This window comes from Heptranchias perlo, chromosome 28 (genome assembly GCF_035084215.1).
Source record: "Heptranchias perlo isolate sHepPer1 chromosome 28, sHepPer1.hap1, whole genome shotgun sequence".
In the NCBI taxonomy this organism is placed as follows: domain Eukaryota; kingdom Metazoa; phylum Chordata; class Chondrichthyes; order Hexanchiformes; family Hexanchidae; genus Heptranchias; species Heptranchias perlo.
The window spans coordinates 9,796,835-9,823,719 of NC_090352.1; the positions used below are offsets into that span (position 1 = coordinate 9,796,835).

The 26,885-nt window shown below is 41.9% G+C and overlaps 1 protein-coding gene across 1 annotated transcript; it reads right to left on the minus strand.

Moving 5' to 3' along the window:
• Positions 1–739: 739 nt before the first annotated feature.
• On the minus strand, positions 740–25,418 carry LOC137344844 (E3 ubiquitin-protein ligase TRIM50-like). Its single transcript, XM_068008045.1, has 6 exons — positions 25,014–25,418; positions 20,909–21,004; positions 18,724–18,954; positions 15,187–15,209; positions 6,478–6,602; positions 740–3,973 (listed from the first exon to the last, which is right to left on the minus strand). Exons 1-6 carry the CDS (start codon positions 25,416–25,418, stop codon positions 3,426–3,428), a joined length of 1,428 nt encoding a protein of 475 aa, XP_067864146.1. The 3' UTR covers positions 740–3,425.
• Between the last annotated feature and the right edge of the window lie 1,467 nt (positions 25,419–26,885).

Below are 26,885 nucleotides of genomic sequence, written 5' to 3' on the forward strand. Positions count from 1 at the left end.
ATATGTCCTCAGAACATCCCAAAATCCTTCGCAGCTAACAAATTATTTTTGAAGTACTGCTGTTATGAAGGCAAACCTGGAAGCCACAAACAGCAATGAGATGAAGGGCCAGTTTTGATAAAGGGTCCACACCCAAAACGTTAACTCCTCTGTTCTCTCTCCGCAGATGCTGTCTGGCCTCCTGACTGTTTCCAGCATTTTCTGTTTTCTTATGTAAATGAGGCACCCTTGAGTAATGAACATCCTTATCTCATGTGCCTAAGATGGGTAAAGGAAGATGACCATACTTTAGCAAAAATACAGGCTGCTTTGGGCAAACACAGTGATAAGTTGGAGACAACTAATCGTAAGGGAGGCAATGATGTCAGATGTTGTGTGTCATCTGGAATGTAAAGGGAATAAAATGAATGGCAGCTCCATGAGACAGAGAGGATGATTGATGGGAGGCTCCATGTTTGCACATGGCCATGTAGAACTGTTTGTGTTAATAAATGTATATATACAGAGAAGTAAACTGTTTTTGTTAGAACGTTCTTGGAGCGAGGCTGGACATGCTCAAGCAATATTAAGGACCTATGAGAAGTGCACCTCGGAACCTTGAATGGTGATAAGTTTTGCCAGGTTATATCCCAACATCTTATTAGTATGTTTAATTGTATTCTTGTATTTTAACATCTTTACTACTTATTATAACTTCTTAATAAAGCTATTATACTTTGGAATAAACCACCTGCGAGCCTTTTTGATTAAAGACCGAACCATTTAATAGATCACTCACAGTTCTCATGGTGTTAGAATGGTGGCACAATAATGGAATTCCATTCTCAATATTATTCCACAACTCTCATTCAGTGGCCACTGGAAATATACAGTTAGTGCATGATATTTCACAACCAGTGACACATGAAGAATTCATACTGTATGCACAAGTGTGAAAACCCAGTTAGAATTCCCTGATATCACATTCTCTTGACTCACAAGCAACAAAATCATGAGAAGTAAGGTGATCATTTCACACTCATGTTATGTGTATCATATTTATACAAGTAGTCAAAACATTTAATTAAATATGGATGTTTTCATTTAGATATTAACTTAAATTTATTTGTGGTGAGTTTTTTTTGCTCAGAGGTGAGAGGCCTTAGTGCTGGGAAGTGGGCCATTATTAGACTTTCAGCTCCCGCAGGTCAAGGATAGCATGGATTAGAAACAGAGTAAAGCTCCCTCTACTCTGCACTAACAATATTGTTTAATTGGTTTTAGTAATTGCGTTATCAAGATGACATGGGTTGTCCCAGTATATTCAATAAAGGGACACATTTATACTTAATTCCCCCCCAACCTCCACTTTTTTAAGGGGCATAAACTAAAAAAAACAATGTGCCTTTAGCACCAGCCTGGAAAGAGCACAGAATGCTACAGGAGCATGATAGTGCCATTTCCCACACGAGCCAATGATCTGTATTGCGTGTTCTGGGATGTGAGACAGGTGCTGCTGTTGCACATTGATAATGTTTGCAGTCATTGCTTGTATTAATTAATTTACTGCTACTCACCTTTATAAGGCAGGGGAGCAGTAGTTTAGGCAGCTTTGGCTCTCTTTTAATTCATTGTAATTTTTGTACAACTTACTGTATTTCTGTATGATTTATCCAGAGGATTGGAAGGACAATGCTTTGTAATGGTGAAAGCCAGCATGCGAATCAATATTTTTGATTTTGACACTAGATGCTCAAAGTGGTGAATTCTTCCATTCCCCAGCAATTATATCCTTCATTTTAGTAAGCACAAAAAAATTCAAATATCTATATGATATGGGATTAAAGGGTCAGTGGCAGCATGGATACGAGATTGGCTAAGGGACAGAAAGCAGAGAGCAGTTGTTTTTCAGACTGGAGGGAAGTACACAGTGGTGTCCCTCAGGTATTAGGACCACTGCTCTTTTTGATATATATTAATGACCTGGACTTGGCTATAGGGAGCATAATTTCAAAGTTTGCAGAAATTCAGAAAAGTAGTAGTGAGGAGGATAGTAGCAGACTTCAGGAGGACATAGACAGACTAGTGAAATGGGCAGACATGTGGCAGCTGAAATTTAATGCAGAGAAGTGTGAAGTGATGCATTTTGGAAGGAAGAATGAGGACAGAAATTATAATCTAAATGGTACAATTTTAAAGGGGGTGCAGGAACAGAGAGACCTGGGGGTTTACGTACAGAAATCTTTGACGGTGACAGGACAAGTTCATAAGCAGTTAAAAAAGCATACGGGATCCTTGGCTTTATAAATAGAGGCATAAAGTACAAAAGCAAGGAAGTTATGATAATCCTGTATAAATCACTGGTTAGGCTTCAACTGGAGTATTGTGTCCAATTCTGGGCAACACATTTTAGGAAGAATGTCAAGGCCTTAGAGAGAGTGCAGAGGAGAATTACTAGAATGGTACCTGGGATGAGGGACTTCAGTTACGTGCAGAAATTAGAGAAGCTCTTCTTAGAGCAGGGAAGGTTAAGGGGAGATTTAATAGAGGTTTTCAAGATCATGAACGGTTTTGATAGAGTAAATAAGGAGAAACTGTTACCACTGGCAGGAGGGTCGGTAACCAGAGGACACAGATTTAAGGTAATTGGCAAAAGAACCAGAGGGGCAATGAGAAGACATTTTTTTACGCAGCGTGTTATTAAGATATGCCCGAAAGGAAGCAGATTCAATAGCAACTTTCAAATGGGAATTGGATAAATACTTGAAGGGGAGAAAATTGCAGGGCTTTTGGGGAAGGCGCAGGGGAGTGGGATTAATTGGATAGCTCTTTCAAAGAGCCGGCACAGGCACAATGGGCCAAATAGTCTCCTTCAGTGCTGTAAGATTCTATGATATGATTCTATATACAATAAAAATCTTGCATCCAGCACATGTCTGTCCCACTCCTGTTACACTCCAGATGTCACCCAATAGACATCACATGCCAGACATCACTCTTTGTTACAGGTGGATACAATCTTGAAAAAAAAGAGATAGAAAGCCAAGCCTTTCACAATTGGTTCTTTTGACCTGAAGCCCAAAATTTACAAGCGGTTAATTGCCCCCCTAGTTGACCTCAGCACTTTGAGCAGCTGAAATTGTCTGCATTTGGGCCACTTATTTAAGACTACTTTCCCACATAGATCAGTAACCATAAAGGGATAGGCCCCTTTAAACAGTCTTACAACTAAACATCACAACCATGCTCCAAACCACCCAGGAGATCTGCTAGTAATTTTAAAAGAAGCATCTCATGAATGAAACGCTGCCTCTCATTGGACAGGCTATGTTACAAAATCAGGAGGGAGTAGTTATGACACCTGAACAGCTGTCATGACATCATAAAGAAAGTGACACGCTCGGTTCTTCTTTGCATGATGCATCTTGCTGTGTGACTGGATGTGTTTATACACGGCAAAGTGTGATAGGAGCTAAGTCATTGCTTCTGTCGACACAGCAAAGGTCAATAATTGGATAAATCTTCCCTTGAAAGTCTGCATCAAAAGTGTAGATCAAACTCAACTCATCTGGATTATCCACGTTGTAGAACGAGAGTCGCCCTCCCTCATAATCCAGGAACATGCCAATCTTCCGTGGCCTCACCAAGAGCGGAAGATGGATTTTGGGATTCTCGTATGCCTCATAAATCTTTCCTTCCTTCACTCCAATCATCCAGACTCCATTCTCCGGAGTCTTGTTCAGCTTCCCTTTGCGGCCTGTAGTGCCTTTGATGACACCGAGGCGCCATTTCATCTTGTCGTTGACAATCACTTGCCAGTAGTGCTTGCCCGAGGAAAAACCTTTGTTGGCGAGGATGCAGGTGTTGTAGTCGAATCGCTCCTGTACTAATGACAAGCGCTTTAGGTACGTTGCACATTCTACCCTGGTGCTGCTGTTGGTTATGATCAGAAGGGGATGTGCGGTGCTTGGGTCCAATTTTAATTCCTCTGGTTCTGGAAGAAACCAAACAAACAATTCCATAGAGTAGCCAGTCTATACGGAGATAACTTCCAGCCTGAATCACAGAAGATAAATTTTAAATTCTGATTGCAAGTTAAAGTTCTACGGGTCAATTTTATGGACCTGCATTTCCCCTGCATTCCCCTGCGCAAATTGGGATATCGCAGATCGCTGCCCGTCCCTCTGAAGGTGCAACATATAAGGCACATTATTTTTAAAACTCATTTTCGGGATATGGGCGGTGCTAGCAAGACCAGCATTCATTGCCCATCCCTCGTACCCCCTGAGATGGTGGTGGTGTGCTTTCTTCTTGAACTACTGCAGTCCATGTGGTGGATGTACTCCCAGTGCTGTTAGGTAAAGAGTTCCTATTTTGACCAAGTAACGATGAAGGAACAGCGAAAAATGTCCAAGTCTGGGTGGTGTGTGACTTAGAGGGGAATTTGGAGGTGATGGTGTTCCCATGCACCTGCTGCCTTTGGCTTCTAAGTGGTGGAAGTCATGGGTTTTGGGAGGTGCTGTCGAAGAAACCTTGGCGAGTTGCTGCAGTGCATCCTGTGGACAGGATACACTGCAGCCACAGTGCGCCGGTGGTGGAGAGAGTGAACATTTAAGGTGGAGGATGGGGTGCTGATCAAGCGGACTCCTTTATCCTGGATGGTGTCGAGCTTCTTGGAAGAGGAGTAAGGGGCAGATATAATGTCAGGTCTCTGCCCCTATTGCATCCCACTGGGATTTCCTGGCACTTCCCCACTCATGCAGGCCTGCAGGATGGGCCGGCGCCTGGAATTCCCCCGGGCCATGCAAATTTCCTGGGGGAGGAAAACAGGGACAATTGTCTCCTCTCGGATGCCCTGTGGGCACCCAGAGGAAAGTCTACCTCGGTTTCACTTCTAGTCCTGGGTTCGAATCGAGTATAGACTCAGTTAAATAAAATTTCTTTCTGCTGACTTGATTCAGTAATGAGTTTGGAACATCCCAGTTCCAATTGACGCATAAGTCTACAGCTTGAAACTGTTCTGAATTCAGCACTAAACAGGTAGTCTCAATTAGTCCACAGTTATGTGGATTGCAATAGGAATACCGACTACAGGGCAACAGCCCTTAAAGTGTCTGGCTTGTGGTGGCCCAAGTTATACAGGCCAGCCGCATTTGGTGCTTTGACTTTCTCTGAAACTTGAAGCACTGCACACGCCCATGCAGATGCAGACCACTTCATGTGTCACGTTTCTCTTATTTGTTTTTGGGACATGGGCGACGGTGGCATGGCCATATTTATTCCCCATCCCTGAGTAGGTGCTGGGGGGCCTTCTCCTTCAACTGCTGCAATCCTGGTGCTGATGATGTTTCGACAACGTTTTTAGATACGGAATTCAGGGAATTTGGCACAGCGACGATTAAGAAACAACATTATGGAGGTAATTTTAACCTAACCTCCTGGGTGGGAAACCCACGGGATCGGATGGAACGCCCGTTTTACACCCCGCCCAATATTATTCTCCACTGACTTCAATGTACAGTAAAATTGGGCAGGGTGTAAAACCAGCGTTGCACCCTATCCCATCAGTTTACCGAAGGGCGGGTTAGGTTAAAATTGCCCCCTAGGTGTCCAAGTAAGAGTGGTGTGTGACTTGGAGGTGATGTTGTTCATGAACTAACCAAAAATATATTCTCTGATAAATAAATTAATCTGTAAATTCTACCTGTAACTATGCACCAAACATACCTGGTAACAACCTCTTTACTTGATCTTGTGGAAAACTATAAGTTTTGCCTGACTAAATTGACTTTCTAATACACTTAAACCATAAAGCTGACCATATTAATGTAGAAATACTGAACCATAAAAGAAGCAAAGCATGTTGGAATAAGTTGACCATGTTAGCTGACCAGCTGAATACAATAGAACGCTTATGTTCGGTTCCCAGCAAAGACACACAGAAGAGCTATTGTCTGCTTATGAGATAACTGTCTGACTAGCAGAAATGAATGACCATATAGCCTTGAGACTGAGTACAAAACTGATAATAAAGACACTTTCTTAGGGGAAAGCCACTTTCCCCTAGACATTGTCTCGTGATGTTGAACAGGCATGGGAACCAAAAGGGTAGGTTCCCTAATTTTGATTGACGAACCACTTGAACCAATGAGAGTGTACATGTACGCCCATATTCTATGATGGACAGACATTACTAATTGAACTGTATAAAAGTTAACCATTTCATCTGCTCAGCGAAGAGGTGGTTCCAACCATTGCTTGGACACAGCTTCCAACTTGTACAAGTTTCTTAATAAATTATTACTTGTCTGATTTAAGTGTTTGGAGTTAATGCATTGTGTATAATAGGTAATTAAGTTTTCGACAATCTTACCTGGGCACATGATCCCTTTACTCGCTCTTACCTGGTAAACATGATTCCTTTACTCTATCTCACCTGGTAACATGATCCCTCAACTAAATCTTGTTTGATAACATGACCACACTATTCAAACTCACCTGGTAAAATCCTCTTTTGCAGTTTCTTCCACACTGTCAGTTTGATATCATCATATCTAAAGCCAGGTTTGAAGGAGATGGCGCTGAAGGTTTTGTCCGACACTGGCTGTGGCACCTGTTCGCACCTAAAAGAATCATAAATGCATTAAACAGTCAAACCGTACACACTAGTTTCAGATTGTGAAACTTCATGTTTTTCTGAACAGACCAGTTTTGGTTTTGCAGTGGATCTACTGTCAGTGAAAGAGATTGCATCTACAATTTAAGAGGAAGTGCATTCTGCGGAATTGCCTTGTAATCCTAAAGGTAACAGGGGGAGGTACCCATGTAATCTTCAGATCTCTCAGTCGCCTCTTTTTGCTTTGCATAATATTTTAGAACTGCTGGGTGGTGCCAGTATGCGAGCACTTTACATAGGCCCAGTCCTCCTGTGACATCATGAAGTTCCACCCCCTGACATCATGAATGAGGACAGTGAATATACTTCCCAACTTAAAATTTAGTTTTATATATTTTTCCTTTTCACTCCTTCCAGGTTGAGCGATGGAGACATGAAGGAGTTTCTTAATATCGTACCGATCTTCCAGTCTTATCGTTACTGCTTTTCGTTCCACCTTGACCTGTTTAAGCTGCTCCATCTGCTTGAATCTGGAACACAGAGTTTAGACTCCTACTGAGTGACCCATAAATCTAGTACCCAGAGTCTAGACTTCTACTGACTGACCCATAAATCTAGTACCCTGAATCTAGACTCCGATTGATTGACCCATAAAACTGGTACCCAGAGTCTAGACTCCTACTGACTGACCCATAAATCGAGTACCCAGAGTTTAGACTACTACTGACTGACCCATAAATCTGGTACCAAGTCTAGACTACTACCGACTGACCCATGACTGCTAAATCTCATCTTCAAAAAAGTGTAGATGCAAACATTCCACATTCACTACAACTCAAAACTTTTCTTTTAGCTTCTAACTCATTTTTTCTCCTTTATTCTGTAAAATAAAGAGCCTCATAATGACCAAGATGCCACCAAAAGTAAGCAAACTACAGGAGCAAGTAAACTAAAGGAGGGAGCAAATGTTTGGTTACGAACAATGGAGCTAGGTTGAGAGGAATGAGTAGCACACTCCTTCACCCCTGGGATCTTGCTTTAAATAAAGGCAGGTTAAAGGGATGAAACTCTCTTTCTGCTGGCTATGAGAGTCCTACATGAGATGAGGTACAGCAGGTTCAATCCAGTTCCAAGTGCCACTTCCCTCCCTTCCTTCAAAAAATCTCCTTAACGGTGATTTCCACCCCCCTCCCCAAACTCGGTTTCTACCTGGTCAGGGGCCATTGCTCACCCTGTAAAGAACTATGAGATATCTCTTTGTAGTAATAGGGGAGATTTCCCTGGGTCTGCACAAATGAGCGGCAGAGAAATGTAAGTTGCTGTTGCTTCCATTAGCACAGCAGAAAATTACCCATAATTTTGCACTACATAACATTTATTCAGGAGTCAGAAGACTGCGGGTTCATGCTCCACTCAAGGACTTGAGCACATAATCTAGGCTGACACTTCAGTGTAATACTGAGGGAGTGCTGCATTGTCAGACGTGCCATCTCTCAGAGCAGACGTTAAACCAAGGCCACATATTCCCAACACGGACTGGCGGGACCAAACAGCCTATTTCCATGTTGTAATTTCTATGTAATTCTATCTGTGTTCCTCTGAATCCCGCGGCACTATGAAGACTCAATGAAATCAATGGAAATATCAATCGAGAGAGATGTATAACAGGCAGCCGATCTGATTTCGCTGGTTATACACTATCCTCAAAAGTTAAAATTACCCCCAAAGTGTCTCATAGAGCATTTAATCTTTTCTGCCTGACCCATCCCTGGAAATGCCAGGTATTCACAGACATATTTATTTGGCTGCTTTCGGACGGAGTTAATTGACTCAGATACCATTGCTTTTCAAAAAGTGGGTACTGTTCTATTCTCCAACAGTGACACCATACATCTCAATCAGGAAAAAGAAATGATGCTCTACAAAATTTAGAAGCACAAAGACATTTACGGGTTCAAAACTGGACTTAGTATTCTCTGGAGTTTCTAAGGTTAAAGGGTGATCTGATCGAAGTTTATAAGATATTAAGGGGAACAGATAGGGTGGATAGAGAGAAACTATTTCCGCTGGTTGGGGATTCTAGGAGTAGGGGGGCACAGTCTAAAAATTGGAGCCAGACCTTTCAGGAGCGAGATGAGAAAACATTTCTACATGCAAAGGGTGGTAGAAGTTTGGAACTCTTTCCCGCAAACAGCAATTGATACTAGCTCAATTGCTAAATTTAAATCTGAGATAGATAGCTTTTTGGCAACCAAAGGTATTAAGGGATATGGGTCAAAGGCGGGTAAATGGAGTTAGATCACAGATCAGCCATGATCTTATCAAATGGCGGAGCAGGCACGAGGAGCTGAATGGCCTATTCCTGTTCCTATATTCCTATAGTCTTAGACTAAAATGTGAAAAATACAAAGTTACATAGAATACAGATGGGCAGTGTAGTGGTTTAGGCACTGGCCTTTCGCTTCTGGGATTTAGGTTCAAATCCAGCCCAGGTTGATGGTATGGTGGTCTCCTCTGTCTGTAAGGTGCTATACAAAATGAGTTTGGGCAGTCTTAGTACAGTTCACAATGGGCACAGGCCGACAATACAAAACTGTCCCCAGTTCAGCACTAAATGGCAATGTCACTCAAAAAGACCAAAGGATGGTTGTTGTCAGAGATGAAGAAAATGAGAGCACAAATGAGGATAAAAAAAGGGGCAGTCACACTACTGGGAGTGTACTATAGACCCCCAAACAGTCAGAGGGAGAGATAGAGGAGCAAATATGTAGGCAAATTTCTGAGAAGTGCAAAAACAATAGGGCAGTAATAGTAGGGGATTTCAACTACCCTAATATTAACTGGGATACAAACAGTGTGAATGGTATAGACGGCACAGAATTCTTAAATTGCATACAGGAGAATTTTTTTAGCCAGTATATAGCAAGCCCAGCGAGAGGGGGGGGGGGGCAGTTCTGGATTTAGTTCTACAAAATGAAGAGGGGCAGATGGAAGAAGTAGCAGTGGGAGAGCATTTTGGTGGTAGTGATCATAATACAGTTAGTTTTAGCATAGTTATGGAAAAGGACAAAGACAGAGCAGGAGTTAAAGTTTTTAATTGGGGAAAGGCCAATTTTACTAAACTGAGATGTGATTTAGCAGAAGTAGACTGGAAACAGCTACTTGAAGGTAAATCAGTGTCAGAGCAGTGGGAGACATTCAAAGGGGTGATTCAAGGGGTTCAGGGTAAACATGTTCCCACAAAGTAAATGGGAGGGGCTGCCAAATCTAGAACCCCCTGGATGTCAAGAAGCATTCAGGGTAAGATAAGGCAGAAAAAGAAAGCCTATAATAGACACCGGGAACTCAATACTAGGGAAAGCTTAGAAGAGTATACAAAGTGCAGGGGTGAAGTTAAAAAGGAAATTAGGAAAGCAAAGATAGGGCATGAAAACATATTATCAGGTAAAATCAAACAAAAGCCAAAGATGTTTTATAAATACATTAAGAGCAAGAGGATAACTAAGGAAAGAGTAGGGCCTATTAGAGGCCAAAAAGGTAAACTATGTGTGAAGGCGGAAGATGTGGGTATGGTTCTTAATGAATACTTTGCATCTGTCTTCACAAAGGAAAGGGATGATACAGGGATTGAAGTTAAGGAGGAGAAGTGTAAAATATTGGATGGGATAGACATAGTGAGAGAGGAAGTATTAAGGGGATTAGCATCTTTGAAAGTGGATAAATCACCAGGGCCGGATGAAATGTATCCCAGGCTGTTAAAAGAAGCCAGGGAGGAAATAGCGGAGGCTTTAACAATCATTTTCCAAACTTCACTGGATACAGGCGTAGTGCCGGAGGATTGGAGGACTGCTAACGTTGCACCGTTGTTTAAAAAGGGAGCGAAGGAAAGACCGAGTAATTACAGGTCAGTCAGCCTAACCTCGGTCGTGGGCAAATTATTGGAATCAATTCTGAGGGACAGGATAAACTGTCACTTAGAAAGGCACGGACTAATCAAGGACAGTCAGCACGGATTTGTTTTGGGGAGGTCGTATCTGACTAACTTGATTGAATTTTTCGAGGATGTGACAAGTAGAATCGATGAGGGTAGCACAATTGATGTAGTCTACATGGATTTTAGCAAGGCTTTTGACAAGGTCCCATGTGGCAGATTGGTCAAAAAAGTATAGTCCCTTGGGATCCAAGGGAATGTAGCAAATTGGATCCAAAATTGGCTCAGTGGCAGGAAGCAAAGGGTAATGGTCGATGGGTGTTTTTGCGACTAGAAGGCTGTTTCCAGTGGGGTGTCACAGGGCTCGGTACTAGGTCCTTTGCTTTTTGTGGTATACATTAACGATTTGGACTTAAATGTAGGGGGCATGATTAAAAAATTTGCGGATGACACAAAGATAGGCCGTGTGGTTGATAGTGAGGAGGAAAGCTGTAGACTGCAGGAAGATATCAATGGACTGGTCAGATGGGCAGAAAAATGGCAAATGGAGTTCAATCCGGAGAAGTGTGAGATAATGCATTTGGGGAGAGCAAACAAGGCAAGGGAATACACAATAAATGGGAGGATACTGAGAGGCGTAGAGGAAGTGAGGGACCTTGGAGTGCATGTCCACAGATCCCTGAAGGTAGCAGGACAGGTAGATAAGGTGGTTAAGAAAGCATATGGAATGCTTTCCTTTATTAGCCGAGGCATAGAATATCAAACAGAGATGTTATGCTGGAACTATATAAAACACTAGTTAGGCCACTGCTTGAGTACTGCGCACAGTTCTGGTCACCACATTACAGGAAGGATGTAATTGCACCAGAGAGGGTGCAGAGGAGATTTACGAGGATGTTGCTAGGACTGGAGAATTTTAGCCATGATGACAGATTGGATAGTCTGGGGTTGTTTTCCTTGGAACAGAGGAGGCTGAGGGGTGATTTGATTGTGGTATACAAAATTATGAGGGGCCTAGATAGAGTGAATAGGAAGGACCTATTTCCCTTAGCGGAGGGGTCAATAATCAGGGGGCATAGATTTAAAGTGATTGGTAGAAGGATTAGAACTGAAATGAGGAGAAATTTTTTCACCCAGAGGGTGGTGGGGGTCTGGAACTCACTGCCTGAGAGGGTGGTAGAGGCAGAAACCTTCAACTCATTTAAAAAATACCTGGATGTGCACCTGAAGAGCCGTGACGTGCAGGGCTACGGACCAAATGCAGGAAAGTGGGATTAGGCTGGGTGGCTCGTTTCTCAGCTGGCGGGACATGATGGGCCGAACGGCCCCCTTCTGTGCTGTAAATTTTCTATGGTGCAGTGGAGGGTACTCTTTTGAGGTAGGGAGTAAGGCACATTGTTGGAGAGCCTTACTCTGCATCTAGCAAAGCTGTACCTAACCTAGAAATGTTTGATCTGGACAATGAGTGCCTGAAATGTTTCATTCACCACAATCAATATCCCTTCAATAAAATGCTTCATAAAAGCCCTTTGCACAATGCTAGAGCTATCTACTCTAATCCCATTTCCCTGCCCTTTCTCCATATCCTTTTATATTCTTCCTTGTCAAATACATATCCAATTCCATTTTAATTGATGCTATAGTTTGCCTCAATTCATGGTCAAGCATTCCATGTTCTATTAACCCACTTGTGAAAAGCCATTCTTCTAACTTCCTCTTTCATTCTTCTACTGATAATCCAATCCAATTCACCACCAAGTGGAAACAATTTTGCACTATTTACCCTCTCAAAATCTTTTAGAATTTTGAAGATTCCTTTTAACTTTCTCCGTTCTAGTGGAAAAGTCCTAAGTTTTCAAGCTTTTCTTTATAACTATATAATCTTGCACTCATATAACCACTCTTGAATCTTCCCTGTACCTTTCCTATAGCTCTAACATCCTTCCTATAATGTGGTGCCCAGAACCACTCCAACTGTGGCCAAACCAATGTCTTGTCCAAATTGTGGAGATGCCGGTGATGGACTGGGGTTGACAATTGTAAACAATTTTACAACACCAAGTTATAGTCCAGCAATTTTATTTTAAATTCACAAGCTTTCGGAGGCTTCCTCCTTCGTCAGGTGAAAATGAAATCCTCGAGGATTTCATTTTCACCTGACGAAGGAGGAAGCCTCCGAAAGCTTGTGAATTTAAAATAAAATTGCTGGACTATAACTTGGTGTTGTAAAATTGTTTACTATTGTCCAAATTCAACATCGCTTCCTTGCTTCTGTATACATGCTGCCAATGGCAGAAAGGGACTCGGCCTCCTGTATATATTTTAGGTAGTCATTGTTGCATTTGGAAATGAAAACAGTCCATAGAGTCATATGAGCAAAGTCACTGCACTAAAAATTGTAAACATCTTTTACTGTGTAAATACTGCAATCATGCTAATGTAGTAAGCTTATTTGTGAGAAAATCTATTTGTTCTTGGCTTTGTTGGCGTGCATTAGTAACACTCATTCTGTATTAGGTAATGACTTTTGTAAATATTTGAGGCTGTGATAAGAATCATCTGCAGTTTGCTACAACAGAACCAGGCCTATTATAAAGAGACTAGTCTAATCAGTGAGGAATGCAGCACCCACACACATTGGCTTTTGTACTAAAGCAAATAAATTCCCTCAATCACCAAACCTACTTTGATGCTCACCCCTATCTAGCGGTCACCTCTCTTAAATTAGCACCTGATCTTATTTAGCATTTTCTCAAACTGATGTTTCTTCACCTACATAGACTGGGCATTACCTCTCAGTAATTGAAGAAAAGAATGCGTTAGGACAGTGTGTTGAAACAAGAGTAGTTTTAACCCAGTCCGCCCGATGGGAAACTGACGCAATCAGATTAGCCGCCTGATTTTACTTTCCATTAATTGCATCAGTTTCCCACCGGGCGAGTTAGGTTACAATTACCTCCAGTTGTCTGACGATCCCCGACTCCTAGGTTTCTATTCTCATTTGGGATATTTCAGGTTTTAAAATAATGAAGAAAATTGCTCAGATGGATGTAGAGAGAGGAGACCTTGAATGTAAAATCTTCAAACTGATTTGATGTAAACAATGAAGTATAATCTGCTGGCATGGGAAGAGGATGGGGAGTCATCAAATCCACCATTAATGAAGGAAATGAATGACTGGAGATAAGGAGACACTTATTTTACTTGAAGTCAAGAGTTCATCAATGAATTTGGAGTGCATACTGAACCCATTCCCTCACAATCAGGGGGAGGGGTCACTGACTTGCTTAAATTTTCATTTGGTGATGAGGGCTTCACAAAAAATTGGGTCAATAACCCAGTAATGAGTATCTTCCCATTTTCTCCCCAGCTTCCCCAAACTCACTGAGTCCTTATTGGATTAGGGTTCCATTAGCTCCAGCAGTTATCATCCAAGTGATGAATCTTCATGCCCGAGTCTGGACAGTGAGGGGCTGATAATACGAATGGACACCATGGATAATTAGAGAGAGTGTCGGGGTACCCCAACATGCCCGAGGTGCCCAGTATGCCAATGCTGGTGGCCACCCTGGGAGCCTTCACACAAGCGCTGCTTAAGGATCACTAGCATTCCGAAAAATATTTAAATTACGGGGCATCTCCATAATGGGCCTGGGGCACCTGAGCAGCACTCCAATCACCCAGTTGGAACTGTCACTGAGAGGGAGGCCCCAAATTTTAAAAAAATCTATCTTCCCTCAACTCCTCCACTGCTTCCCCTCCAACCCAGCCACCCCCTTCCTTTCCCTTCCCCGGCAGGTGAAACTGCCAGTGCTTCGCGGCCAAATAACAACCCTTCATTGGCTGCTGGTGCAAAATTCCAGCCTCAGATCTCCCCCTAAAAAGAAATCAAATAAGATTACCTTGGTTTGTAGGATAAGGGGTCGGCCATTTAAGACTGAGATGAGGAGGAATTTCTTCACTCAGAGGGTTGTGAATCTTTGGAATTCTCTAACCCAGAGGCCTGTGGATGCTGAGTCATTGAGTATATTCAAGGTTGAGAAAGATAAATTTTTGGACTCTAGGGGAATCAAGGGATAAGGGGATCGGGCTGGCAAGTGGAGTTGAGGCCAAAGATCAGCCATGATCTTATTGAATGGCGGAGCAGGCTTGAGGGGCCGTATGGCCTATTCCTACTCCTGCTCCTATTTCTTATGTTCTTATTGAGTAAGGTTAGCTCATTTGCACAGAGTGCCTGAACAGTGCCAGCACCACAGTCCTGAGTGGGGGCTGCATTATTAGCCCCTGAATGTCATCAGGCTGTTTGGCTGTAGGGATCATCACAACCAAGCCCCATCCTGTCCTCATCCAATAGCCACACTTTCCCCCAGGGGTCACTAGATTGCAATCAGGATTTTTTTGCTCCCCAACATAGGGGTGCCAAGGCCAACTTTGGGCTCAGTTAACGCCGAGAAGCCTGGCACTCACACTTTCTGGTCTGAATGACTTAGTACTACATCAGGCGCTGTCATTTCCTTCTGGGCCATTGAGAGTTTTGACAGATCTTAGGGAAAGACAGGAAAAGCCCAGGATCAAGCAGAAAAAATACAGTCAACAACCTTCTTAATCTCACTCCATCAGCACCAAATAAAATAACTGAGAAACTGGAGATTACTCTTACCCCGAGGTGATCGAACTGTACTTCTGCAAAATATATAGAAAATAAAATTAAAACATTATAAATGATAGATACAAAAAAAGCTAAGATGTTAACTAATATTTTTCTCTTCATCTTTAACTCTATCAGATCTCCACACTCTCAGGTCACACTTCTCTTGCTGGGGGATCTGCCATTAGTCACTGCTAATATCTCTCGATCAGCCACCAGGAGCTGGTCAGCAGAGACTCCCTGTCCAATTCCATCTCCCTCTGGTGGGGAGATGCCTGGGCTCAGCTCACAGTTTCCCCATAGTAACAGGGGTAAGTGAGATACGAAAGTTAGCAGTGTGCAGGATCAAACCTGTGTCCCACCATCCCACAGTGCCACGTCAATGCTTTGAAGTGTAGCACCAGTGCTCTGCTCTTCACACAGGTGAAATCATCATACATGAATGGACGAGCAAAATCGTCGAGCAGAAACTTGATAGCCAAGTTCCGCACCCATGAGGACGGCCTCAACAGGGATCTTGGGTTCATGTCACGCTACACGTAACCCCACCAGCGAATAAAAGTTATCTGTTTTTAATACATCGGGTCATTTTCTGTCTTTCTCTTCCTTTAGAATGTTTCTCCCTCTCTCTCTCTGTTTTGTGTTCTGGCCGTTTGTATATTCGGTGGTCCTGTAGGTAACACCTCTCTGTCTGAACACTTTGATTGCCTTGACAACGGGCAGTTGGAAAGATTATCTGTGATCACCAGGTATTGTTCTCTGAATATAAATGCGAAACGTTCATGGATTTCATTTCTACATTCACCTGACGAAGGAGAAAGCCTCCGAAAGCTTGTGATTTTCAAATAAATTTGTTGGACTATAACCTGGTGTTGTAAGATTCTTTACATTCATCATACACGCACATTGCTTCCAAGTTCCAATTAGTTTGTCACCGACCAAGTACCAAAGCCAGACTTATATACAGCTTTTATGTCTATCATGAGTTACTGAATTAACAGGATTCTATGTATTACATATAAACAATACAAGGGTATTTATCTTTGTGTATTTTACGGAAATTATTATATCCATGTAATCTGCAGGTTGTTTCACACATCTTTCTTCTCATCATCGGGAGAAAATCCAAGTTAAATGATAGGAAATTGACTTTTAGTAAACCTTGTGGATAACATATTGTCTGAAGCACAATGGGATTTTGTGAAAACTGCGGGTTGGTTGACATGGCCTTCAGGGCCTAACAGATACCGTTGCCATTCATTGATATCATAAAAGGCTATCCACATGACTAGTACAGAAGGATTCTGGAAGCTGCTAAGCAAATTTGGCTTAACAACATATTCAGGCAATTCCGCGATACCATGGTGGACACAGTGATGGTGATGGATCCAATGCATTCCCCATAACAAATGGTGCAAAGCAAAGCTGTGTGCTCACCCTCTACCCCTTCAGGTTGTTTTTTATTTGAAGCCAAGCTGGTTGATTGCATATCAGATCTAAACAAGGGCACCTGGACAAATGGTGATAGTTTCAACCTCAACAGACAAAGGGCCAAAACTAAGATAAGACAATTAGGCCAACTTTCCACATGTTTGTTTCTGGCACAGAACTGTGCCCATCAGGCATGTATATCATGCAATCATGCTACTCTCTCCATGATTTACCAGGCATTAACTTGAATGGAGGGAAATTGTGGGGCCACGTCCGCACTATCCTGGTATGCACATCCAACGGGTGAGGGTCCGTGCCAACAGCGCACTTTTGAAAATCTGCCCCTTGTGTGCCATTCATGAACTTACTGATCAATACCCAGAAGGAAATCTCTAGTTTATCACCAATCGTCTTGCTGGGTCGACTGAAATTATGCACCAAATTGCACGAGATCAGCCTTACATTGAACTCAATGTCACCACAAGGGACACAAAGCTAAATGTTGCGGCTAGATTAATATACCTAGCATACTCAGTCACAATGCACAGCTGAACTAAGAAATCAACAGCCACATTAAAAAGGCCAACGCAGCATACCATCAGCTTAGAAAGTTGATCACCAAGTTGTGTTTGTACAGTGTGGCTGTGCTCACTACACTTTTATATGGCTGTGAAACTTGAACTTCTACCATTGGCACAACAAGCAGCTGGTTAGATTCCACCAAAGACACTTACGAAAATCAGGTGCCAAAACAGAGTGCTGTTCAAGGCGTTCAAAACCATAGCTACACAGGCAAACTCTGGTGGGTCAGACATGTTGTCCGCACGTCAGACAACCTGTTTCCCAAAGCTGTATTTGACAGTTAGCTAATGATAGGAAAAAGGACAGTGGGGCTGAGAGGAAAAGTTTCCAGGATAACTTTTGAGTGAAGCCTTAAAGGATGTAATATTCATTCAGAAACCAGGTAAAATTTCGCCAAACATCGCACAGTCTGAAAATCTATTGTAAAACATGACACCACCCACTTTGAAACCAGCATAGTGTTAACAACAGAACATCTTAGTCACAGAAAGTCAAACGGACAAAAATGGACATGTAAATGCTATTGATATGCATCACATACTGGCTACAGAGGAACTTCTGCAAACACTGCTGACTAGTTTGTGGGTCATCATGCAATCAATGTTTTCAAAATGTTCTCCTCCTCCTCCCTTGAGAGTTCTGACTCTTACGAGGGAACAGTGCCATGGGTGTTAGGACCCTACCCAAGAGGGCATTTTGCACATCTGAGCCTCCATAATAAGTGTTTAACCATAGAGGGCCTCTCATCTGATGCTCATACACCTGCACTTTCCAGCAGTCATTGGATAACAATCAGGAATGGAAACCCTCACTAAGTTTTCCCCACCATAAACCAGTAGAGCTGAGGCCACTGCAGAATTCTTTTCCCCTGTCCCAGTTAAGATCAGCTAATTCAGTAAAGACCAGGGATTGAGCCTGGAATCATCTGATCTGTATGGATCAGTAACCACACCAACCCTGCATTTACCCATGAGCCATTGGGATCTGTTGATGGCTTTCTTTAAGTATGATCTGCTTGATTCATTAGTGCTGTGTTAATTGTAATCATTTCACTAGTGGCCTGATTTGTTGATCACTTTTCCCTACGCAGGCTTTCATTTTATTGAGGTGCTAATCTATATTTTGGGGATATTATTGTTCCTCAGCTCCTAGTTGCTCAGCTGTAAGAAAACAGAAACAGATCCCATCAATCTAAGATCAGGCAACGGGAGATGTGCTTCTGCTGGACAGACTGGTCCAGATAGTATTTCTTGCTCATTAGGATGGCATGCTCTAATTTTGAACTGGTAAAACTTCAATACAGAGCATTTGAATGACAATCAAGGATGGGATTAGAAATGGTGGATCTTCTAGTTGAATGTCCAACATTACACCACAACAGCTTCTGTACCCAACATCTTTCCATATTTCTTTCTAAATTTCCTTTTTATTTCTTTTCTAGACATCTATTTACCTTCACTTCTATTTTTACAGCTCAATTATCTTTAGTGGTACATCTCAATTAAACATGATTTAGAGAAAATTAATTGTACTCACTCTTATGAAATCCAGGTGATTTTCATTGCTCAGTTTTTTCAATGAAACCTCAACTTCTACAAACTGCTTTAGTGTTTTGGACATCTCTTCCAATTGTTCATCAATTGATTCAATGGCACTGGTGCACTTTGACTGTATGGTTTGGATGAAGTTGGCCTCTTCGTCATCGACAAAGCTTCTGAGCTCCTGGAATTCTTTTTGAATCACCAATTTACAGACATCAGATTCATTCTTATGAAATATAGAGAAAATAAAAGGTAGGAATCTCCCAAGAGGAAAATCGGATTAACATTTGAAGCAGAAGAAGATACAGTGTTACTGGGGAGAACATGGGACAGTAGGATTTGTTTTGGATTGCTCAAGTACAAAGCCAGCAGACAGGGCTGAATGGCTCCTTTCTCTGCTGTAAACTTGTATGGTTCTAGGTGAGTTTTTTCTGTTTTCGATATTCTAGGCTCTAAGCAATTTTGTTTATTGAGAGACTGAGATGATGTAAGCAAAGGTTCATGGTGCTATACACCGCAAAGGTTGAAAAGAGTAAGGGAAGGCAATGTGATAAATAGGCAATGGCAAGATTGCTTTTTAAAAGCTGGTAAATTGTAGGAGGAAGGGGAAACTGAGGGAGGAAAGCAGTTCCACAGTTTTGAGGTTCTGGGAAAGAATGAGTTAGAGCAAAAGACATTGCAATGACTCTTGATTTCAACACAGTGAGGATGCGGTGTGTTGGGGGGGGGGGCACAATATAAGGCAGCATATTTGGAGCTTGGTAGGAATAAGATGAGAAAGATCAGAGGAGCCATGACCATAGTATTATTGATAAAATACAGAAAAACAAGAAAATGTATTGTGAATTTAATATGAAACTCTGTTAGTTGCTTTCTGAAAGGAATGCTTTCTGTCTTGTGTGTGTGGGGGGCGGGGTGGTGAAGTGAATTAAAACAATACACAAGTATTGTCTAGGCTTGTGAAGTTAAAATAAAATTGCTGGACTATAACTTGGTGTTGTAAAATTGTTTACAATTGTCAACCCCAGTCCATCACCGGCATCTCCACATCATGTCTAGGGAAATAGACATTTCTATGTGGGCCCTCAAGCTAGCTGGTGTCGAGAAGGAAGCCACTATATCTTAATAGGAACATAGAAAAGACCTCGCAGTTTATCTGGCCAGTCCCAAAAACGAAACCCTCACAATTGCCCACTCCTTCAAATTGCATCAGGAGTTCTGCCGGGCTTGCAAATGACTGATGCTTATGAAGATTTCAGCACATAATCTTCACTAAGAATTGTTCTTGGGACCAAAGTATTTAATATGCAAGTGAGGTATCAAAAGCAAACATAAAGCCCATTAAATTGGGAAGGCTGGATTTCACACTCTTCCGTCTGAATGGCAAGATTGGTTAATAATATAACTGCCCCCGAGTGGGAAAGAACTCCTTTGATCTTAGATGTTGTATTCTGACTTGGAGACTCATAGGAATGGTAATAGGCGAGAGTTTTTCATGTTTTATCAATTCCCAGTTCCCCAGTTCAACTGCAGGTTTCCCCATTTCAACAGTGAAACGGGATTCTGTGAAGCATAGAAGCACTCATGTTACGGTCTTCAGCTAAAAGATTCCAGAAAGGACTCTTAACATTTTAAAATAGTGTATCAGTTAAGTATTTGTTTTGTTAATTATTCTGCTGTGTTATTTTTGCATAATGTGTAATTATAAGTCTTGTAAATAAATTTGATTTATTAGTTTTAGGCTGAATGATATGGTCTTGAATGTGGTGTTTTCTGTCTTTTGGAGAGGACAGGAGTGCACGGAGGGCAAACCATGCAACATCCAGTGCGAAATAAATTGGTAAAAGGGGCTTTTTTAATCCTGTGGCACACATCACCCATTCACAGAATGCACGCGGGTATCATTTTCTGGTCATAGTAGAAAGTGTTAAATCTAATACTTATGTGTAGACTACAGCGTCAACTGTTCCCCATCAGGACAGTTTTGAAAAACACATTTCAGAACACGCTGACTGTGGTAGGGATTAAGTCTGCCCATAAGACTGATGATACAATTCCTTTAAGGATAATCTATCCATTCATATTAAATGTTAGGTCAAAAAGGAACAGTACAAAGGTGATCTCTTCAAAAAAAGCATGCACTAGACCTCATAAACAATCTCCAGTGAAATTAGACTCACAATGATACGGGTTTTGTTGTGTGTCAGTTTGTTCATGTGCCCCTTCAGGTTGTTCTTTTGCACCTGAGCTCCTGTTATGAGCAAAGCGAGTTGTTCCTATAAAGAAATGCAACATCAATTAGGCTGCAGCTAATGTCTCTTCTCAGGACCATCATCCTTCCCAACCCAAAGATTTAGACTGAGGAAGTTTTCTCTGTGAATGAAAACCTTCCTTCATCATACTCACTCATGAGTTAGTGACAATCATTCTTACATCTGTTGGTTGTAGAGATCTACATGTAATAGCAAATCTGGTGGGATTACATAGGTTGCTTAGATTGTATTTAAAGCCACTTCAGAATCCAAAACATTGCAGCTCATTGCTACAAGTACTTGGTCTTACACTTTTATTATGCAAGATGTCAATGCAGCACTTTGATATTACATGGTATCACATGCAGCTCAAGGGGGAAATCAATGCATGTTCTGTGGCCTAGCCTAAATAAGATTCTCTCCCATAATCAGCTTGTCCTTCTGTACAGTAATTTTCCCCTACCTACCTTGGCTAGCGCACAACCATTAGTTGAAGTGACTCAAAATATTGAAAACAATTTTTTTTTAAAGAAAGTTACACAAAAGACTGCTGAAAGGCATGGAAAATAGTCAGCTACAAAACAGCAAAGGGGCCCAAACAGCAATGGCCATTTAATAAGTGCATGCCATTCAACTGCTGAGCCCAAGCATTTGTTTTCTGCTCAAGACTTTAACTGGTTCAGGTTGCACACCAAGAGCTAAGATGGATTTGGGCCAATCTGTAGTTTGGGAGTTTCCCAGAATTAGTTTACAAAATAGGCATCAGATTGATTGGGATTTACAAACAAATCTACATTTTTGTAAGCTGAATGGCATATGAGTTCCATTTGAGTTGAGTTGACACCAGAGATATATATAGCCCAGTCATAATAGATTTCTCCTTTATTGAGCTGTAGAAATTAAGGCACAGTAGGAGGCCATTTGCATCTGTGCGTACCAGCTCTCCAATTGGAGCTTTCCCTGCTCTTTCCCTTATCATTTTATAGTCTTTCTTTTCAAATACTTAGTCAATGATGGTGCATTCTCTGCCTCAATCGCAGTCCATATTCTATTAGCTCTGTGTGGAAGAAATATCTTCTAACTTCCCCCTTTGTTCTTTAACTGATAATCCCAAATAAAACCAGGGCATTGTTTTGAAGACAATAATGCAGATAATCATTTCAATCCCACTAAAATACATAGAGTAATGAATGTATGCAAGCTGACTCTTCAGCTTCAAACAAGGTGAATGAACTGCCAGAACATCTATGGAGGCTGCCAGTGATGCAATCATGGGGAGGCTGCCAAATGATAATAGTTCATATACCATTGATGAAATGGCCCAAACTACCATCTGGCCTATGGGTATGTTGGTGAATTCCATATACTGGGAACAGTACAATGGACCAGCTGATCTCTTCCGGTCTTTTGTTTTCATAGGTTTCTTCAACTAGTTTTTGGGAAAGTCTCTTTTAAGTTGAGAACAATCATTTCCCACAAAGTGACTTTGGTTCTGCAATTGTGTTGTTGCCAAGTCGGTACTTTTTTTGGCCTCTAAGGACTGTTGGAATATAATTAATTTCCTTTTACCTTGTTGTGTGGTTTGGTCTGTGTGTAGGTAATGATGTATTGGAGATCTAACATCAGAAAACATACTCCAGAATGTTGAGGCACCATTTACTCCTCCATTCTCTTTGATGGTACTAAATGAATAGCTTCATGCTACCTAGAGATAACTTCTATGTATCCAGATCTTTAAATAGATCATTAGCACAATCATTTCCAGGTCTTTCTTTCTTTGCTGCTATTAGTGCAAGGCTTGTAATGGAAAGGGTCAACCTGAAGTTGGCCTACCAAGTTATATGAAATGCGTTAATGCCGCCACTAAAATGACAGGCAGGAGAGTACCATATGAACATGTTAAGCATCTATCCACAGATATCAGCAGCAGTAACTTGTAGGGTGATGTATATACAACAAATTTTATCTAATGCAAATTAACTTGATTGAAGATAAACAGATACCTAGTCGTAGAGTAGATTCCAATGAACCAAACCACTTGGCATTCATTACCATTGTATGGAATTCAAATGGTCTCTACTACACTTCCCCCCCACCATCTACTGACGTAGAACTGCTAAATCCATTGTCCCTAAATTAATTCCTGATCTGGATCTTTAAATTCTTTACGATGTTCGGCCTCTGCCAGAAACAATGGACACCCGTTGAACACTGACATAAGTAGTGTCCTGCGTTACCACGGCGATAGTCACGGTAAGTGTGACATATGACGTTACTCCATCTGCTTTGTATAAATGTGCCTGTCCATACTTGGCCAGGTGCCTCTGGTGAAAGTGACGCCAGAAAATATGCCAAGCTCAGAAATAGATCTCACCCCCACCTTGACGATCCGGATTCTTTCCCCTCAGTCTGGTTCAGTAAAAACTGAAGTCGCATACATTTTAAAGTTCAGCACAACTTTAATAGCAGGGTTTTTAATCTGCAGCATGGATTTGGACTCCTGATAGAGTCCCTCTATGCTGGCAGAGCAAGAACAAGAAACATACAGAAATCCACACGTTTTTATACAAATCAATAGGGTTGGAACATACTTAACGAGGGTCAACACCAATCATAAGCCGGGCATAGGTTGCCATGCGGGGTTACATTATTTCCGGCCAATCATAGATCGTCCATGTGCTGATCATGTTGCTGTTAGACATCAAAGGGGATACTTCCTCACCTTCCAACTTGGAATGTTCTTCCCTGTTCCTTCTGTTCCTTATCTCCCAACCTGGAATGTCTTTCAACTTTGGCTAAGCTCGTTACCTATATTGATCTGCCATAAACATGGAGACATTCAGACCAGTCCTTGAATCACATCAAAGACTCTACATTGATAAGACCATGCAAACCTGCTGACTACGCAAACATATGGCCCAGCAGGAGGCCAGGCCACCTGTACCAATCTCAGTTACTAACTAATTAACCCTTTCTAACCATTTTGCATTCTGCTTCTTTGCCACGTAGACATTTTAATATTTTACTGAAAACTGACCACGTAGGGATTCTCAACCTGACCCATTACTACCGCTAGACCAGTGGAAACGATAGGAAAATCCTGCCTGCTCTCTAGGCTCACACATTAATGGTGACCTGGATCATGTCACTCTCTATCTTGTCTCTACCCAATGAAAATAAGTTCAGCTGTATAAGTCTCTCATCAAAATGTAATCCCAGAATCATCTGTGTTGCTTTTCACTAAACACGCTCCAATGGATTTCTCAACCTATGTTATTGCTAGTTTTCCTTCTTTGATTGTCCCTGTCCATACACAGGTTAACCCTAGCTTAGAATTTGTGAGTTCCTGTGAATATGGGGCTGCCATTTTAACAAAACAAAATCAGATTTTTTTTTAACTCAAAAGGACTCACAGGCCACATGGGATTCCATGTCAAACCTACTTCCTTCTGACCAAATCTCCATTAACCCCACCCTTGCCTCTATGCTGTATTTACCCACGTCTCCCCTCCTCTCTTTTCCAACTCTAAAGTATCTGGCCTCAGCAAGGACTCAACTTCATTGTCCTCCACCAGCACCTCAACAAACTGAAGGGTCAACAAGATGTTGGGTTCTTCTTCCACTGACCTTGTCTCCATGGCTTCTCCTTTGGCCATGAGCGCCCCCACCCCCCCCCCCCCCCCGTTCCTTTCTTCGTGTGATGCAGGCCCAATCTCCTGTCTCCAACCTCTATCGTTTTGCCACATCTTGATTTTTTTTTCTACTGAGAACTTTTAAAAAAAATATACTGGATCCTTTTTACCTTTACCCTTAAGCTGACACCAAACCATTTCAGCCCCGCCAAGAGTCGCTGATTGTTGTGAGGGAAAACGGAAAAAGTTTCTGCATCTCACCGTCGCAGCTTTACTCACTTCAGTCAGTTTGCAACGTGTTGCACTATTTCTCTCATAAATGGCAACAAAGGGACCTTGAGAAGTCTGCTGTTTCTGAGGGTTAATATGCAGAAGGTGAATACACTGATAATGATCATTACCTTCATCCTCTCGTACACGCTGGAGAGTGGGGTTATTTTGTGCTGCTTGTGTTGTCCGATAATTCCACAGAGCCCACAGATTATCTCCTGGTCCTTCTCGCAGTACAGGCTCAGGGGGTTGTTGTGATCCCTGCAGGATTCCTGGTCGCTGCTGGACCCACTCATTATCGTCAGGGTGTCAATGACACGAGCCAGTGAGACATTGGGGGGAGATCTGCTGCAGTCCACCGCCTTCCGACACACGGGGCAAGTGAAACAGCTGGCCAGGTTTCCAGAAAGAGAGAGGACACAGTTCTTGCAGTAGCTGTGACCACACTGCAGCATCAAGGGCTGCTTGAAGACCTCCAGACAAATAGGGCACAAGAGCTGGTCTTCCAGGCACTGAAAATTCTGCTTCGCTGCCATTTCTTAAACTGGAAATGTGATCGCTCCTCTCCTGCCAGTGTGTTGACCAGGCTGAAGCTCTTATCTTTGTTTCAAGCAGTTTCAACAGGGCGGAGGAAGGTACCATTGAGCACCGTAATCATATTATCTTGTTTTTATTAAGACTGACTGGTGGCATTATATTTATTGTAGATTCCATTAGAATTAGGTCATTTGACTGTGTGCCTTTGAAATCTAAAACCGTCTTTAGTTTTGCTATTTTTTTCCCTCCAATTTGCTCTCTGTTCTAACCTTCCTCTCTGAAACAGTGATTTTTACGGGGGCACAGTTCCATAGGTAGTGGCTACTGTCAGGTACCTCACTGTTATGAATTTCGGGTCTGCACTAGATATTATCTTGGGGTCAGCATCACTGGTCACTCGTATAAATGGACCCTGCATCCCCTACAAACTGTAAAGTACCTTTCCACCCAATATCTAGTTAAATAATAGCATGACCCAGGGACCATAACAATAAAAGCCCTCGTATGTGTCAAGCCCGACTCCAGAGACTCAAGCATGTAATGCAGTACTGAGGGAGCGTTGCACTGTCGGAGGTGCCGATTTTTGGATGAGACGTTAAACCCTCTCAGGTGGACGTAAAAGATTCCTTGGCACTATTTGAAGAAGAGCAGAGGAGTTCTCCCGGTGTACTGGCCAACACTTATCCCTCAACCAATACTTAAAACATCTTATCTGGTCATTAATATCATTGTTGATTGTGGGACCTTGCTGTGCACAAATTGGCTGCTGCGTTTCCTACATTACAAGTGACTACACTTCAAAAGTACTTCTTTGACTGTAAAGTGCTTTGGGACATCCTGAGATTGTGAAAGGTGCTACATAAATGCAAGTTCTTTCTTGCTTTACTGGACACTGTGATCACTCACATAACCACCATGTGCATTCTCCTATCTTTGGAAGACAGACTGATAAACTCTGTAGTGAGACAAGATTAATTGTGAAGCAATGAACTGGTCTCTTACAAAGAAAGTGGTAAGAGCTGCAAAAAGGGAATATGAGAAAAAGTTTGTGAGGGATATCAAGGACAAACTAAAGGTTTTTACAAATATGTTAAGAGAAAGAGGGTGGGTCCCTTAAAGACATTCGCAGGTGATACTGTAATTGGAAATCAGGAAATGGCAAGCTTACTAAATAGCTACTTTGTACTGGTCTTCACAGTGGAGGATGAGGACAAAATACCAGAGATACAAGAAAAACTAAAAATAAATCAAAGGGAGGAACTAACTAGATTCAAAATTAGTAAAAAAAAATGGTGATGGAGAAACTAATGTTACTAAACATAGGCAAATCTCCAGGACCGATGGTTTCCACCCCAAAGTATTAAAAGAAGTAGGCGAGGAAATTGTAGATGCGTTAGTCGTGATTTTCCAAAACTCTCTCTATTCAGGAATTGTCTTCTTGAATTGGAAAATTGCCAATATCACTC

Bases quoted from the DNA above. Each gene is read 5' to 3' on its own strand.
- LOC137344844 (XM_068008045.1), bottom strand. From the start codon at position 25,418: ATGGCAGCGAAGCAGAATTTTCAGTGCCTGGAAGACCAGCTCTTGTGC. The intron at 18,955-20,908 runs GTGAGTCTAATT...ATATTTCATAAG, and splicing joins ACAACAAAACCCGTATCATT to AATGAATCTGATGTCTGTAA. The intron at 6,603-15,186 runs GTAAGAGTAATC...TGATTCTTTTAG, and splicing joins TACAGTTCGATCACCTCGGG to GTGCGAACAGGTGCCACAGC.